The sequence below is a fragment of the Microcebus murinus genome, chromosome 11, assembly GCF_040939455.1.
Source record: "Microcebus murinus isolate Inina chromosome 11, M.murinus_Inina_mat1.0, whole genome shotgun sequence".
Lineage (NCBI taxonomy): Eukaryota > Metazoa > Chordata > Mammalia > Primates > Cheirogaleidae > Microcebus > Microcebus murinus.
In genome coordinates this window covers 59497931-59516564 of record NC_134114.1, presented here as the reverse complement: position 1 = coordinate 59516564, position 18634 = coordinate 59497931, and the positions used below count along the sequence as shown (strand labels likewise).

At 36.2% G+C, this 18634-nt stretch overlaps 1 protein-coding gene across 2 annotated transcripts in view; it reads right to left on the bottom strand.

Annotated features, from left to right (window-relative positions):
- Positions 1-18634, bottom strand: part of ATG10 (autophagy related 10) — a 243112-nt gene that overhangs the window by 60730 nt on the left and 163748 nt on the right. For both annotated transcript variants that reach the window (XM_012784371.2, XM_012784372.2), the window contains exon 5: positions 13004-13101. In XM_012784371.2, coding sequence (XP_012639825.1) covers positions 13004-13101 — 98 coding nt within the window. The remainder of the gene's footprint in view (positions 1-13003; positions 13102-18634) is intronic.

Genomic DNA, 18634 nt, shown 5'->3' with positions numbered 1-18634 from the left:
ACTTGTTGTTTTTGGAAGATATTCTTCAGGACCCAAATGGACATTTTTAAAGTATCCAAAATGCTTATTCTTTAATTGTGTGAAGGGAGCACCTTCACAGTCCCCTCATCCTGGAAGGTCTATTCAGATACAGTTTTACTCAATCAAATACAGTAGGCCCTCGAATAATGTTGCTTTGTTCAACGTCATTTTATCATAACATTGATGAGAAAAGAAAAAAAAAAATGATTCCTGGCCAGGGCCGTTGAGTGTGTGGAGTTTGCACTATTCTCTCCATGTCTGTGTGGGTTTCTCTGGGGAATCCGGTTTCCTCCCATATCCCAAAGATGTGCATGTTAGGTTCACTGGAGGGTCTAAATGGTCCTCAGCTGAGTGAGTGTGGGTGTGGTTGTGAGTGTGCCCTGCAATGGGGTGGCATCCTGGCCAGGGCTGGTTCCCCTGATGCTCTGAGCTACTGTGAGAGGCTCTTGCCATCCACAACTCGCAACTGGAATAAGCAGGTAAATAATTATTTTACTTTTTATCAATCTTTCTTAAATGTATGTATAGCTCACACTTATTTCAATGTTTAATATTAGAAATGTTTTGGCCGGGCGAGGTGGCTCACGCCTGTAATCCTAGCACTCTGGCAGGCCGAGGCGGGTGGATTGCCTAAGGTCAGGAGTTCAAAACCAGCCTGAGCAAGAGTGAGACCCTGTCTCTACTATAAATATAAAGAAATTAATTGGCCAACTAATATATATAGAAAAAAATTAGACAGGCATGGTGGCTCATGGCTGTAGTCCCAGCTACTCGGGAGGCTGAGGCAGGAGGATTGCTTGAGCCCAGGAGTGTGAGGTTGCTGTGAGCTAGGCTGATGCCACAGCACTCAATCTAGCCTGAGCAACAAAGCGAGACACTGTCTCAAAAAAAAAAAAAAAAGAAAGAAAGAAATGTTTTGATCCTTAGTTAGAAGTTTGGTGATGTTTTTGTGACCAGAAATATGCTGTACTGATATAAACTTAACTCTTGTTTATATCAATTAGCCTATGGTAAAGGTGGTTTTGTTATAAGTCGTTTTGCTTAAAGTCACAGTTTCCAAGAACCTATCAATGACGTTAAGTGAGGTGAACTGTACACCAGTTTTATTATGTGGATGACTGATAACTCCAGCTGGCAAAAATCTTCCAATCCAAGACCCTATTTGCCATGCTTAAAGGAGCAGGACTTAAGGGCTTCCATGGAATTCTGCTCAATCATTTATGCAAATCTAACAAATTTCACAAAGAGAATCCCAGCCCTGATGGCAGATACTCCTGCAGGCTGCCTCTAGAAAGCAGAAACATTCAATATTGGCAAAAATATAAATCAGACCCTTTAATTCTGACAATATGTCAACTTCCTCAGTGTCTGAAATGCATGTGCCAATCAACTGCAAGAAAAATCTACATATCCGCTATTCATCAGTAAATTTTAGTGTTAAATTGTTTGATACGTGACTCCAATCAGAAGCCTGATTGACATCAGGCTGCAACACATTAAGAAGAATGATTATGACCAGTGTCAGTGAGCACTTAGGGAAAGGGGTACCCTAATATACTGCTGGTAGGAGGAATTAGGGTACCTTTTTTGAGATTGACATGGGAATATATAACAAAATCTTTTAAAAGTGAATACTCATTGACTCACCAATTCCACTTCTAAGAATTATACCAAGAAATAGTTTGACAATTGCATAAATTATATGCATAAGGATGTTTACTTAGAAACTTTATAATAAAAATAGTTGGAAAAAAATGAATATTCACAATGGGATGGCCTTACAATGGAATTCTATTCAATTATTGCATAGAAAATTTAGACATTGGGATGAAACATTAGGATGAAAAGATGTCTGTGATGCAAATTTTGAAAACCAGGTGCATAGTGTGATTTCTTTGTGCAGTTTTATATATAATAAATATGAGTATATAGTATATATGAAGTTATATATACACATATATAACTTCTGGAAAGCTATGCATTGAAAAGTTAACAGTGGTAACTTTTAAGTTTTGGGATTATGAATAATTTTTATTTTCTTCTTTGTGGCATTTTGTATTTGATTAAAATTTTTAGAATATATTGCTTTCTTCAATCAGAAAAAAGTAATGATTATAAAAAAATTTAAGTCCATATGATACCACTTTTACTTGAGGACAGTCCAAGGTAAGTACTGAGATTCATCCATTCAGATTCCTACAGAATTGCTAAGCTCTTTCTTTTGTATCTTGTATCAATATAAGAATAGACAAACTCAAATGCCTTTTGAAGACAGGCAGGCAAAGTAAATAAGTAAAATAGAAAGTATGAGGAACTAGGGAGAGGAGGCCATGATTAACTATAGAACACATACCCAGTCTCAAGGCATTCAAATTCAAAAACATTTCAAAACACTCAAAATACATCTGCAGGCTGAATTTGAACAGTAAGCTGCCAGTAAGGACCTTTATCGTATAAACCTACTCATACAGAGTACATTACTGTAATTCTCTCACACAGCTACCACTGAACACCACCCCCCCCATCTCCTAGAATTGGTTTGAGTGGTATCTATAAAAGAGATTATATTTTTTGTATTTGTAAAATGATCTACCTAGAATTTAATACAAGATAAAGTTTGTCTCTCCTGATAGCCTTGTCTGCTTCCTTCCAGAACAGAATGAAAGCATTGCACTTAATTGGCTTTTCCTTTTTGTTATTTGTTATTCTAGAAAGCTCAAAAATTTCCTTAGCCTACTTTTTCTGTTAAAACTGTCTTTTCTCCTCCATCTCTTAGTTCTTATTCTCCTGCTTTGAAAGTTATAGTATATATAGATATGTATTATTAGTATATTAGAGTATATGTATATATGCCACTTGAAATATTTTTGAAATTCAGATTGGACAAAGGAAAGTATCTTTTTATACTGAAAAAGATAACATCAGCATATGCAAAATAATTGTAATGACTTGCACGAATACTTTATATACTTTGGTATTATCTCTATTGACCGATTTTTAAACTAGAAAATATAGACTGCAAATCTAACATGGGGAGATTTGCAGCTGAAATGGGAGAGAGCCAGGGAAAATTACAAATGAAAAGAAAAGTTGAATGGGATAAAAAGTGGAAAGAAAAAAATGGGCAACAATTGCATGGTAGAATACAGCAACTATTGTTACAGTGTGTGTACAGCAACTATTGTACCAAAAATAAGATAAAACAAACAGTATCTTAGCAAGCATATACTCCTTACTGAGGACGCAAAGCAGACCCAGGTAAGGGCATCAGCAGAGTCTGTGTTCCCTACACCCTTCAGGTCCTGCACCTGCCTTCCCCTACTCTCCCACGCCTCTCTGCCCGCCTCTAGCTTTACTGCCTACCCACCATTAAATTAACCTCCTTCTCAAAAAAGTGGAAATGAGAATATAAATATTCTTCAAACTTGAAGTTTTGGAACTAAGATGTTTATTAAAAATTAAAAATTGATGGTAGGTAATTATCAAAATGAAAAGTGCTAAGATGAGTAATATTAAAATTAATTATTAACTATTTAAAATGGCATTTTATTTTTATATTTATAAGCTTCTCCTCTTTTAGAAATAGAAATTCCAAGGATCAATGAAATGCTGGGAAATTCTTTAAAGAAAGCTTTTGTATAAATCCAAGGTATGTGCTGAGTCAAAAGTGTAAACTTTGATGGTAAAAAGCTAAGTAATATTTTGCTCCACCAGATATACATACAACAAAGACCATCAACTAGTCTTTTATTATTTAGTGAAATAAACTTCAACTTAAAGAAGTAAAACCCAAATATACCAGTATGTCCTGGTTATTTATAAGAAATATATCCTGTTTAACTATGTATCTTAAACTCTCGTTAAAAAGGAATAAAACATCTTGAAAATTAATTTAATAAGATAGAAGTCACATAATAAATCTTCTCTGTCTTTATTCAAATTAATTTAAATACTTAAATAGTGGCTAGTAGACAGAAAACTTTAGAAAGTAAAAGTTGGATGAGAAAGTACCGTTATAACAATGCCTAAATATCATTTAATAGGCAGTTAGGACTTTCCACAAATACTGCAGGGTAAAAAGTCAAAAAAAATTTTAAGAAAAATAAATTACTTAGTCAAAAATAATGAGAAAGAAGTTTCATATACTTCTTCTTTTCTTTATTAAGTGAGCTTGCTGAGCACTTTTGGTAATAATCACAGTTACACCAAGATAAGTTTTTTTTTCTTTTTAAGAGATCGGTTCTTGCTATGTTGCCCAGGTTGGCTTCGAACTCCTGGGCTCAAGTGATCCTCTGCCTCTGCCTGAGCAGCTGGCACCACAGGTATGCACCACTGCACCTGGCCATTCTTTACATATTTCTTAATGTAATGAAAGTCCAAGAAACAAACAAAATTTATACAATGTATTGTTTTCCCCAAACAAGAAAAGCACAGTTGAGTATGAGTGACAACGGACATTTCTGAACTGACAAAAAAAAATATGGAAAATGAAGTACTCTGATGATCTTTGGTACACACAACATCAGCACCCAATAAGTACTGAAAGGCACAATGCACATATAGACTGACAATGGAAAAATAATTACTTATTGAGACAGAGAAAAACAGCACTGTCATTATTACCAAAAGATATCAAAGTGGGGATAAAACAATGAGAATATATTTCACCCTCCTAAGATAAGAAAGTGTGGTAGAATCACTGAATACTGGTTTTGGTGTGGGGCGCGGTGGCAACGCCATCCCAAGATGGCGCCCGCTTCCTGGTCAAACCCTGTTGTTAGTCTGACAAACAAGTGCTCAGCGCATGTGCAGAGTTTGTCTCCTCCCTTCCAAGTGCCTTATCCAATCAGACAATGCCCAGTGTACTTACTGCCTTTATAAGCAGCCGCGGAGAACGCCTCGGCGTCTCCGCATGTAACCAGTTAAGCAATCCCCATTAAAGTGCTGTCAGAAGAACTCCGGTTGCCGCGTTTTCCTTGCTGGCGAGGCGGGCGCGACATTTTGGGTGTTTTTTTTTTTTTTTTGAGAAAAAAAGTCCTGGGCTTTTTAGTTGCCTGGGCTAGAGTGCCATGGCATCAGCCTAACTCACAGCAACCTCAGACTGCTGGGCTCAAGCGATCCTCCTGCCTCAGTCTCCCGAGTAGCTGGGACTACAGGCATGCGCCACCATGCCCGGCTAATTTTTTCTATATATATATTTAGTTTTCCAATTAATTTCTTTCTATTTTTAGTAGAGACAGGGTCTTAGTCTTGTTCAGGCTGGTCTCGAACTCCTAACCTTGAGCTATCCTCCTGCCTCAGCCTCCCAGAGTGCTAGGATTACAGGCGTGAGCCACCACGCCCGGCCTGAATACTGTTAAAACATAGGAAGGTTCCTACAAAAACCCCCCAAAATAGATACATTTACTGTTCTGACATAAACCTGACTACTAAAGTGACTTATTAATGCCCAGAACTAATACCTAGAAACTCAGATTCAACAAATTAGCAGCAAATTACAGAGAAAACAATCACATGATGTCTGTAGTCCGATTTAAATAAAACTCCACCATGAAGGAAGCCAGCTAAGGAGCTGGCAGTGATTCTGAAGAAGCAGCAGCAATCCATAAAGGCTTCTTAATTTCCTTGTCATTTAAGAATTAAACCACTTCCAGTTCACACCGATCCTACCAGGTGCACTAAATTGATGTCATTATGAGCCATCAGGAAATACCCACCGAGACCTATACCAACACTGAGAAGTTTTGTTAAACAGCTGTGTGTTTTAATTGATTTGTATTATTTAAAATAGGAACAGTTAAAAGTCAGTTATCGGATGTTGTGTAAAAGAGATGCCTAAAGACTCCAGGGAGACTGAGTTCAGAAGAAAGCCAATCACTGGAACTTCACTTGAGCACTTAAGATTATTACTAGAGGAAGCACAATTAAATCATCAGTTTATCAGCCATCATTATAAATCACCAGGCAACATATCAAGCTTCATTATTTAAGAATCCTTAACCAGTGACTTCCTGCATCACTGAGAGTCAAAAGCAATCTATCCACCAAAAGGTACCTAAGGAGTTATGTTTTTTGTTGTGTTTTGATTTTATTTTTTATCCTGTGAAATTTATCATGGAAAGGTAATGAAAGTCACTGAAATTAATTATCATATTTTTGCATGTTTAGGCAAGCAAAAGTCTTTTAAAAATGAAATCAGTGGTATTTGGGATATGCAAAATGTGTATTGCATAGGTTTACCATTCCACTCCTTACAGATATTTAACCTGATTCTTACACAGTATGAACATGGTGGGATCAAATGAAGAAAAATAATCAATGAGTTTCTTTCCACTTTTATCCATCCAACCCCCTTTATTTACTTGTACTTGCCTTCCCTAGACATGGGATCAAAAAGTAAAGTACCACAAAAGTCTTGGTTTCTAAATTTAAGCACATGGTTCAAAGTGTTTAGAAAGAACATACTTAAAAGGCGATAAGATATAGGTTGAATTTCATACACAACTGTCTCCCACAGAGCTGGGAAATGAAGCAGGGACCTGGAGAGAAGGCAACTTTGGAAAGGCCATTTCCCAAGAAGAGGCGTGTGTGTGTGTATGTACATGGGTGTGCTCATGCATGTGCAAACATGTGCATAAAACAACACAACACAACAGAATCTCTTATGGTTTGGAAATTTGAGACTAGAGAGAAAATGAGTCTAGTCCAAGGCAAGTCTCATTTTAAAAAGTCCCTTCCATCACCACCATTATGTTTAGGCAGCTGTAAAATAGAAATGCCCTATCTGGGCATAAAAGGACTGGAGACAGCCACCTGAGGTTTTTGCAGCCTGCTGTGGTAGCAGGAAAGAGTGGGATATGGCAAGACCAACTTATTTATTAGACAGAATAGCCACAGTGCCTAGTGGCTACCATACCTTTAGGAATCCATGAAAACGTTTTAATTGCTTTTAAAAATAAAGGAAAATAACAAACTTTTAGGTTAAAGAAAATATTATAATATGACTACAGTCATTTTTGTAAAAAGGCAGCTATAAAATATAACTTTTAATACTTTTTTTATGGAGAAAGAAGTCCATGAAGGTAAATATGTCTAAGGCCCACAAAAATCAGGATGTGGCCCTGGAATGCAAAAGTTTGATATGAGAGACAGACAGACAGACAGACAGACAGGGTGGGGGGGAGAGAGAGAGAGAGAGAAGGGTGAGAGAGACCAGGAAAAAGGGGCAGCAGAGGGCTAAAACAGAGCCCCTGGGGTAGATGCATATGGCTAAGGTCTAGCAGTTTAGTAGTGAAAGGGAGTGAAAAGGGAGGATGGGTTAAATCCTAAATTTGACACAGTGTAATCATCAATGACTGAGAAAATCACTGAGGTCACTATGTTTACATGGAAATAATAATAATGATTATGATGATTACATAATATACTTACTTACTGCTTATTATATGCTAGGATATGTTCAAAGTACTTTACATATATTGATTTTTTTAGTCTTCTAACTGACTCTGTAGATGCTACCATGACCTCTAATGGAAAAACACACTAAGACACAGAGTCACTGTAATTTGACCAAGGACACACAGCTAGTAAGTGACGGTGCACAGACTCCAGTCCACTCTGTCTGGCTCCAACATCCAGATACAGCCCTATGGTTTTCCAAAGGAACCAATCCTCCTTGGAAAATGGCTGACTCCAAGTCTGGGCAGGAATTGTACAATAAGAATGTGCAATAACTTGTCACACCACAAAACAAGGAACCCATCAAAGCTATCATACATTGGTTGTATGAAAATGACTCAGAAGCCAAACTTAAAGAGAATTTCACCAGCCAAAGATAAGGCAAATTGAACGTCAGTAAAGATGATCACTATAAATTGAAATGCATAAAACATTTATGAATTCATAAAGATACACTTAAAAAAGTTCTTGGTCACCTTTGGAGGATGCTAGAGAACCAACTCATTATTTTGAAAGCTGAGCATAAGGAGGAAAAAAATTAAGTATTTATCCTGCCTTTGATATACAAAGTATATCTCAGGTAACTAAGCTGGTGAGGGAAACTTTGTCATTATAGAAGTAATCCATAAGTAATAAATAATGAATGACAGATTAGAACATCACCCTTCTGCAACCTCTAATGAATTAATGGGCCTGGGCAATAATCATCAATGGCTGCTAAGATGACTAAAGAGTGATAACCAGACATCATGTGCTTCCTGGAAACCTGTGAAGTATTCTTGCCACAAAATCAAACATGAATTTGATTAAGCCTCAACATCTAACTACAAGTTTATAAAAAATACAGGAAGGAACACACTAAACACACCATGAACACACAATTAGCCACACATGCACACAAATCTAGAATGCAAAACACTAATGAATAAACAACCAGTTTCTTCAACAAAAAATTATCAGGAAAAAAGAGAGGGAAGAATGAGAATCTATATAGATCCAAAAAGTCTTAAGAGATGTTAACCATGTTAATGTGCAAATCTTATTTGGATTATGATGCAAACAAACTATAAAAAATATAAACTTGGGAAATGTAAACATTAATTGCTTATTTAATGATATTAAGAAATTATTAACAATTTTATTTGTGATAGAATTATGAGTCTTTTTGACTCCTTACTTTTTTAAATTAAATTTTTCATTTTTAGATAATTGTAAATTGCATTTAGTTGTAAGAAATAATACAAAGAAATACCTCATATCCTTTACTCAGGTTCCCCAATGGTAACATTTTGCAAAATAGTACAATATTACAACCAAGATATTGATACTGATTCAGTGAAGACACATAATAGTTTCATTGAAACAAGGTTCCCTCATGTTGTGGTTTATAATAATACCTATTTCCTTCCCATCTCTAGCACTGGGCAACCACAGATCTGTTCTTTAATCTATAATTTTGTTATTTCAAAATTGTTTTAGAAATGGATACATGATGACACCTTATGAGATTGTCTTTTTGCACTCAGTGTAATTCTCTGGAGATTCATCCAGGTTGTTAAGTGTATCAATAGCTGGTTCCTTTTTATGGCTGAGTACTATTCCATAGTAAGAGTGTACCACTCTCTGCTTAACCATCCACCCACTGAAGGACATCTGGGTTGTTTCTGTTTGGGACTATTATTAATAAAACTGCTCTAAAAATTCATGCAGAGCCCTTACCTTTTAAAGATACTTAAATATTTATGGATTAGATAAAATGTCTAGGATTTGTTTCAAAAAGTTCCAGACTGGGTGAGATACCAAAAAAATAACATTGCCATGAATTAATAGGTGCACTATACTATTACCTCTACTTTTGTTTGTCTTTAAAATTTTCCCATAATACAAGTTTTAAAAAAGAAGTATGAAAAAAATCACATATCTGACCACTCCACACCCACAAACACATACATCTTCAAATCAAACTGAAGGTATGCTTTTTTATCTTTTGACTTTAGGCTGTGCTAAGATCACAGGAATTCTTGGCCTAAAAGGGACCACACCTTCCAGTATCATTATTATAACATTCACTAAACCAATTTAGGCAGATCCAACCTAGGCATCTGTTAACTTTCTTTCAGAAGTTCTTTATTAGGCTACAGGGTAGAGATAAAAGGTAGTCCGTAATGTTGGATAAAAGCAGGTAAGTAATCACCATAATCAAATGTATGAGATTCATGAGTGGCTTGTCTTCAAAAGAGAGGGTTCATGTCTGACATGAACAGGTCCTTATCATCAAGACAAATGCTGAGAGAACAGAAGTGTGATTACTAAATAGGAAGAGCAAGAAACTATATGAGCACAATCAGGCCTGAAAATGAAGTGAAATGCATTTTATATTATGCAAAGGCTGCTTTTGTTTTTAAGCCACTCTGGAGGACAGCATATTATTATCATGTTCAGACTGCAAGCTAATGATTCCTTAGTATAATTCTGCACAACAGTGTCTACTACTCGACACCACCGACATTCCATCAGTTCATTCTTCCCTAGCGCTGTATCATATTCTCCCCCTTCATCCCCCTGAGGATACGTTGTTTTTTCCCTATATGAGGACTTACAAAAATGAAGACCCACTCTCCCAAAGATCTCAAACAAAGAAGAGGACATAAATGCCAAACTATTAACCAATCTGGGATTAAAAGCCAAGACTTCCAAAGGAAATATCCATGATGACTTTCAAATGTCAAGTAGTACAATGACTACAAATGAGTACAATGACTACAAATGAGTTTTCCCTTTCTTGGTCTCTAATGCCTAGACATACACAATAATGAGCAATTCTAAAGCTTAAATAAAGATTGTTATTAAAAACAGGATACCTGTCTACAGATCAAATCCCAATAAGACAAATGCCAAAGGATCACCTAAGTTTTACAGTTGTATGTACTTTGGTTATGTCAAAATCCCTCTTATTAAGCAAGTCCCAGTCGTGGTGTTAAAAACTGTAATGCTTATCATGATAGGATGTGATCTGTACTACCATACTATGATAGGCTGGAGAAAGATGGTATCTAATAGGCTGTGTGACACTCAAATGCCTATAAATTGAAAGACAGTCAGTTCTATTAAAAAGAATCAATGTACAGATTGGTTCATTTGGTTGGTTTAACAACTTAGGAGTTCTATCAATGGAAAGAAATCTATTGGCAACATCATATTAAGAAACTAAGAAAATTCAGTTGAATTCAGAATCTTGCTCCTATGTCATGAGTCAGAACAGAAACATGTGGAATTCAAACAACAAATGACATAGACCACCAGAAATTGTGCTATACAGGCTTGCATTGAGGAGATTGATAATAGGGTGAGACAGAGAAGGAAAAGGATAAGAATTGGGCTCTGATGCATAATGGAAAATGTAACTGAGAAGGAGCTGAGATAATGGTGTAAAGTTAAATAGACATATATTTTTTGCCATCTTCCTTGACTCCTACAGCCAAACCTGGGTCCTGTGGATTTCATCTCTGTAGTATAAATTTTTGGACAGCTGTGTTCATACATAAGACAGTAGAAATTGAAGCTCTTATGGTTTACCATGACATACTTAAAGGTTAATCTAAAATAGATTGCATAAAATAAAATGTTCTTGCCAAAAATCTTTGGGGCTGCTTTGCTTATATATCGCATTACCCTTCTTCATAGCAACCACCTATGCCTGGTCTACAGAACTTGAATGTCACAGGGGGCCATTTTTGTGAGCTGAGATGATTTCAGAGAAAGGAGCACGTAAGAGAACAGGTACGAAATATGCAGACAGAACAAAGAGGGAAGGCATTAAACCTGAAAACATTCCGAGAACGAACTGCACCTGATGGATACAGGGAAGTGAATAGCCATGTTTGGCAAGGGCTATGTAAAGTGGAGAAGTAGAAGATAAACGGAAACTTGGAGCCAGGAAGTAGCAGCCACTGACGCCCAGGTGAGGCATTCAGACCACATCCCCTAGGCCCTCAGAGAGTTATCACAGGTCTGGGCATGGGTAAGTACTTACAGCAGTGGTTAAGATGTGACAAGGAGCAGGGAGGAAAAGAGCAAAAGATTGGCAATAAGAGGCTTTACTAATTGCTACAGATGAGGTCACAGCGTTTGATCTAGGAAGGTAATAGTGGGAAGAGAAAGGAAAAGACTAATTTGAAGGGCAGTGTGCAAGATACACATACTCAAAGTGAGTTTTGTCCTCAATTAGAATCTAGAAAATGGTCACTTGCAGTCATTGTCAGAGAAGTGCTTAAGAGATTCTAAGGACTCTTCTGTTGATTGGGAGGTAAACTGTCATTATGATCAAACACATGAGAGGGCATAAAATTATAATGGCTGATAAAGTCATTTTTAAAGGAAGTTTTCATTAAGCTTATCTGAAAAAAATAAGATTTTTAATATAAGTAAAAATTATTTTTAAGGAGATCATGATTGGTTGCAAGGTGATGAGTATTTTTAAATTTCTAAAATAATTAACTGCTGATTTTAGCAAGGCACTAATGATGACTTATATGATTGACAGATCTATTTTCTCTATTTTTGCAAATCTACTTTTCCTATCTACTTCTGCAGATCTATTTTCTCCACTTTTGCAAATCACTATTGCATTTCTAGTATTAATCAAAAGTTCATTTTTTTGCAAATGCACCTATGTGTAAAACTGGGAAACATTATATATGACATAAGCAAAATCATCTATTTCTTAGTATATCTGCCAACTTAGTCTCTATTTTTCTTTACTGAATATATTTTTATTGAGCATCTACTATAAGTACTACACCGGTGTGGGATATATAATGAAGAGTGAAACAGACACAGTTTTTCCACATGGGGCAAATGGCAGAGATAGTCCCAGATGTAAGATGGTTCAACTAACAAACTTTCAACTTTATGATGGCGCAAAAATGATACACCTGCTTCAGCGGAAGCCATACTTCAGGTATCCATACAACCATTCTGTTCTTCACTGTTAGTAGAGTATTCCACAAATTACATTCAATACTTTATCCAATACTGAGCTATTCAATACTTTATTACAAAATAGGCTTAGTGTTAGATGACTTTGCCCAACTGTAGGCTAATGTAAGCATTCTGAGCATGTTTAAGGTAAGCTAGGCTAAGCTATGATGTTTGGTAGGTTCGGTGTATTAAATACATTTTCGACTTAACAATATTTCCAACTGACTGGATGTAACCCCATTGTAAATCAAGAAGCATCTATATAGTGGAAAAGACAGACATTAATTTTAAAAAATTATCCAAATATGTAATTTTAAATTATGGTAAGCACTATCAAGGAAAATTACAAGATACTATGAGAGCTTATAATAGGGAGGCTAAACCAAGACTGAGCCTGGGAAGGTGTTCTTAAGGAAACTTTCTTGAGCTGAAATCTGTAAGGATGTAGAGCAGTGAAATAGGAAAAAGAGTGAGTGAGGGAACTAGATGAAAACATGAGTGGAGAGAAAGAACTGCATATAATAAAATGACAATACACTCTAACCTGCTGAGTGATAGTGTCCCATGGTCCCTGTAGCAGCCGCGTCTTATAGCATTCATGGACTTCTTCCCATATGTCCTTGAGAGTTAAAGGTCTCCCATCTGTGAAAGTGCATGGTAAAGACTGAGTAATCCATATGACACAATGGGGCTTGGTCTCAATCTGAAACTACTGGGAGAATATTATGACTTTTTAAAAAAATCTTTACTAGTGCACATGCTATTTATATACCTAGGGAGTGCTATGTGAATTACTATTTTCTTCCTGAGGAAAATTTAAACATTCAAGCTTCTCTCCTTTGTATCCATCTAGCATTTAAATTATCTGCTCATTCATTGCTTCTAGGAATTTTACAAAATAAATAAAATCCAAATGTGTTTTAGAGAGAACTGACAGATACAAGCACAGGCAAAGGATCAGGCAAATAGACTCCCACATTCACAAGGGTGCAGTATGGATATCTCTGAAGTCTTAATACTCCTCGGGTCCTTAAAACAAAGAAATCATACTCAAGCTTCTTTCACTCTCTCATTGACTGAGTATCTGTAATATCTAAATCATTCTGCTGGGTACTGTGCAAAATAGAAGGAGAACACACAATTTTTCCTAGGAAGGAGCCTGTCATCCACTGGGGAAACTATGACAAGTATGTCAATAACTAAAATACTAACTAGGTAGAGAGCAGTCTCTACCCAAAGAAAACTGCAATTTGCTGACAGTCCAGAAATTTTAGCACCCAGTGTTAATGGGGCTGTTGGGGCTGAAGGGACTTGAGAAAGGGTTGGTATAAAGAGATTAGCAAGAGTTTTGGTGAACAATAGTTCTCCTTATATTTGTTTAAGTGGTTTTGATTATCTCTATTCTGTAACCACCCAAATAATGTATTTTATGAAGACCGTCATGGCACTTACAGTATACACAAGATAAGTGCAAAAATAGGTATCTAAGTTCTGAAAAGAAAGCAGAGAGAGAGTGCATTACCTAAAGATTTCAAACCACACACTGCTGGAAAGAGAGTCTTAATGCTAGAATGTAGCACTACTGAGGCCACTTAGAGCTATCAAGTCCTCAAGACTTAAGGGCGTGCTCTTTTCCGTAGGCAAATGGATGGTATCACTCAAAGAAAACACATCGGTGTACAAAATCATTAGATCCAAAGAAGTATTTGGTCATCGAGTGCAACAAAATAATCTATTCAAGAACCCCAGAAAACCAAAAAGCATTTTATTCAGATATATACTGTAAGTAGAAACATAGGGTGTGGGGAAAGAACACTAGATTATCATTATTCAGTAAATATTTAAAAGCATTTGCAATGCCTCTGTCCAGGCTACGTTTAAATCCTGGTGCTGGTACTTACTCCCTGTGTGACTGCAAGTTATTTTGCATTTAACTTTACCTGAAAAATGAGGATAATAATCCTTTTCCAATTTTGTTCTTGTGAAGCTCACATCAGTGAACAAATCCATGACTGTGTTAGGCATACAATAAGAGCACAATGTTTATTAGGTATCCTCTCCCAGTTTCCACTTCACTATTTCAATAGTTCTCAAAGCTAAAGGATTTGTTTCTAGACTGTTATTTCTGAGAATTTTCCCATGTTTCTATACCATGCACATTGCCTTTGATACAGTAATACACAAACACCATACGCAGGGCATTTCTCATGTTTGACCTGAAAAGTTGAACTTTTCCTCAACCTTTATTTTCAATAAATAGCAATAGAATATTTTGATACATTTTCAATAAGTATCTTCATCTTGGCATTTATCTGGTGGCAGGAGACCATTATCTTGTGATAAATAGTTTTATTCCATTGACATTTCCATGTCTGTAAAATGAACAAGATTTATTCATCCAATTAACATTTGAATGTCATGTTTAGCTACAAGTTAAAAACAAGCTGCCTTCAGTATGTGTGTTATATTGTTTTCTGAACACATTTACAGACTAGGGCCAAACTCTGCTCTTAAGAGAAGAACCACACATCTTCAAAATATTCATGTGCATGTGTCTGTGCACGCGTGTGTGTATACTGATGTTGGGAGAGGCTAATAAGACCTTACATACTTCAGTGTCAAAGAGTAAACTAAATAATCAACTTATGCTTTTAAGATAATTTTTACATGTCAAAGTTAGAAGAAGTCAAATGCCTGTATTAAGACGACAAAATGTTAGAGCTGGTATAACTACTAATTTTATAAATAAGGCAAACAAGGTCTTCAGAAATATGTATCTGCCCAAATTTTGCAGCCAGTTCACCTCTGAATCCAGATCTCAGGACTCACTAGTGCTCTTCCTGCTATTCCCTGCTGCCCCTGAGGGCAGAGGCATTGCAGATGCTTTATAAATATTGACTGAATAATGATAAATAAAAGAACGCCTTCCTAAACTTTATTTCCTCTAAGACGGAGAAAGCTTTGCAGACCTAGAGAAGAATGCTGGGTTTAATATCTGGTAATCAGTAATGATTTTAATTTTATTCCTTAAGATATTTCAGTCAACAATCTAAATATGGAATAAATGGTTTGGATATTACCACTGTCAAAAAACTGCATACTCTGCTGGAAACATTCATACAAAATGCAGTAATAAGCAGCCTAGCAACAATGTCGAGAGACTCAGAACAAATGTTATAGAATTTTCATCAGATTTGATACTAAAATTGAGAGTATGTGCAGTAAGTTTTCAGACAACACCAAATCTAGTGAAAAAACTGAACACCTTAGAATACAGAAATTAAAAAATGATTTGGTTAACCTAAAATAACAGACAGTCATAAGGAGTTAAAAATAAGTTCCAAACATAAAAATCAACTGTATTTCTCCTTATGTCATGAAAATACATATTTTTTTAAATCATGAAGTATTTCTATGATCCTCCCTTTTCCAGTTTTTTTAAAAGACAATACTACATTAGCAGTATTTAGGCTCTTTATATGTCATTTAATAAAAACAGAGCAGTTAGTAAAAATGCATTTCAATGTGTCCCCTGATTTTAACTTGATTCTAAAAATTATAGTAATAAAAATGTTTTTAATAATAAAAAAATACACAACAAACTCACCATATTGACACCTGCCAAGCCTTTTCTCTATTCCCCATACATGCTGCAAAACCAGAAATCCAGGAATCATTCTAGATCCTTCTCTTTCTCAATCTATCTCATAATGGAAAATATGGCCTGTTATTACCCTCTCAATCTCTCCACAAGCTGTGCTCACCACTCCATTCCCACTGCACTGGAGTTCAAGATTCAAGCCTCCAACAATACCCTTTGTCAGTCCTCTAGCCCCAGTGCTTGGTCCTCATCCCCATTCATCTCAAATACAAATCTAATCTTACTTTTCCTCTGTTGAGTATCATGCTCTGGCTCCTCCCACATATAAAATCCAACCATCTTGGTACTCTAGACCCTGCTGACTGGCCCGCTTTTGCCATTCTTCCCTGTGAATCCGCCCTCAATCAAGATGGCAACTCTGTCCCACCACATGCCCACCACAAACCCAATCCTTTGCCTGTTGTACTTTTTTCATGACAAGTATCACTCTCTGGAATTATCTTACTTGTTTATACATTAATCATTTCGTGCCTTTGCCAACTAGAATGCAAGCCCTGGCAAGGCAAGGATCTTGATTATTACTGTTCCTGCATGTATGGAGGGTTTGGCTCATGGGTCAGGGTTTGGCCCACAGTTAAGTGGTCAAGGGTTTGCTAAATTTATGGTATAAAAGTTTGTGGTTTTTTTCCCCACTCAGTGTTATGACATAAACATTTCCCATACTGGCAAACGGTCATCATTATGCAGGTGCAGGGGCTCACACCTGTAATTGCAGCTACTGGGGAGGCGGAGACAGGATTGCTTGAGCCTAGGAGTTGGAGTCCAACCTGAGATACATAGCAAGACCCCCATCTCTAAGAAAAAAAGAGATTCTAGAAAAAGTCATCATTATGATTTTACTGGTTATGTGATATTGTACTAAGATGATGAACCATAATTTACTTAAGTATTCTTCTGCTGTGGGTCATTTAAATTATAAATAGTACTTAGCACAATGCAGTCACAAAATAAGCCAAAACAATTTTTCTTCTTTTGAATTATTTTCTTTTGATAAATTCCTTGGAGTAAAATTACTAAGTCAAAGTGAAAAATAACTGTTTAATTCAAGTCAAAAGAACTAGTATTCTACCACATCAAGATTCTCTCTGGAGTAATGAGATAAGAATTTTAGAAATAGATGTTTATATAATTTGGCATCCATTATATACCAGGTATTTTTTCTAAGCCTTCGTGATATACCAGTGACAAAAACAATGGTCCCTGTTTTCATGGAGGTTACATTCTAGCGGGGGGAGAGGGATAAACAAGGAACACGGTACATGAGTAAATTATATAGTATGTCAGGGAGCAATACATACTATGGTAAAAAGAAAAAGTAGAGTAGACTAAGGAATGCCAGCCAGGGTTGGGTCTGCAATTGTAGACTTCATTGAGAAAGCGACTTGTGAGCAAACACTGGGAGGCATGGTGTTCCAGGGAGAGGGACCAACCAGTGGAAAGACCCCCAAGGTGGGGAAGAGGGGAAGGGGATCACTAGCACTCTGTCCGGGTCACTAAAACCTAAAGATATCAGCTTTATCGAGATATAATTCACATAGACACAATCGACCCACTTAAAATATACAGCTACTGTACATTTATTGATAGATATTCAGAGTTGTACAATCATCCCCTCAATCAGCTTTAGAACATTTTTATCACCTGAAGAAAATAAAAAAAAACCCAAACCCATGAGCAATCATTCCCCATTCTCCCCACCCAACCTCCCCAGTCCTAGGAAACCACTAATTTACTTTCTGATGCTATGAATTTATCTATTCTGTATGTTTCATATAAATGGAATCAGTATGTGGTCTTTCGTGACTGGTTTCTTTCACTTTAGCATAATGTTTCAAGGTTCATCCATGTTGTGGCATGTATCTGTACTTAATTACTTTTTACAATCAAATTACATTTCATTGTATTATATGCCACATTTTGTTTATCCATTCATCGACTGATAAACATCTAGGTTGTTTCCACTTTTGGGCTAATATGAATAATGATGCTATGAACATTGATGTACAAGTTTTTGCATAGATATATGTCTTCTTTTCTCTTGGGTATATACCTAGGAGTGGATTGATGGGTCATATGGTAAACTCTATATTTAACCTTTTGAGAAACTGCCAGACTTATCTCCAAAACTGCTGGTTAATTTACATCCCACCAGCAGTTAAATGAGGATTATACTTTCCCCACATCTTTCCTAACATTTAAGATTATTTTTCTTTTTAAATTATAGCTATCCTAGCAGGTGTGAAATGGTATCTCATGATTTAGATTTTCCTTTATTACAAGTGACAGAGTATATTTTCATGTTTTTATTGATCACTATCTTCTTTGGATAAATGTCCATTCAGATCTTTTGGTCCTTTTTAAATTGGGTTACTTAACCTTATTATTGAAGTGCAAGAGTTCTTTATATATTGTGGATACAAGTCCCTTATTAAATATATTCATTTGCAAATATTTTCTCCATTTTTGTTGGCTGTCTTTTCATTTTCATGATGGTGTCCCTTAGGCACAGAAGGT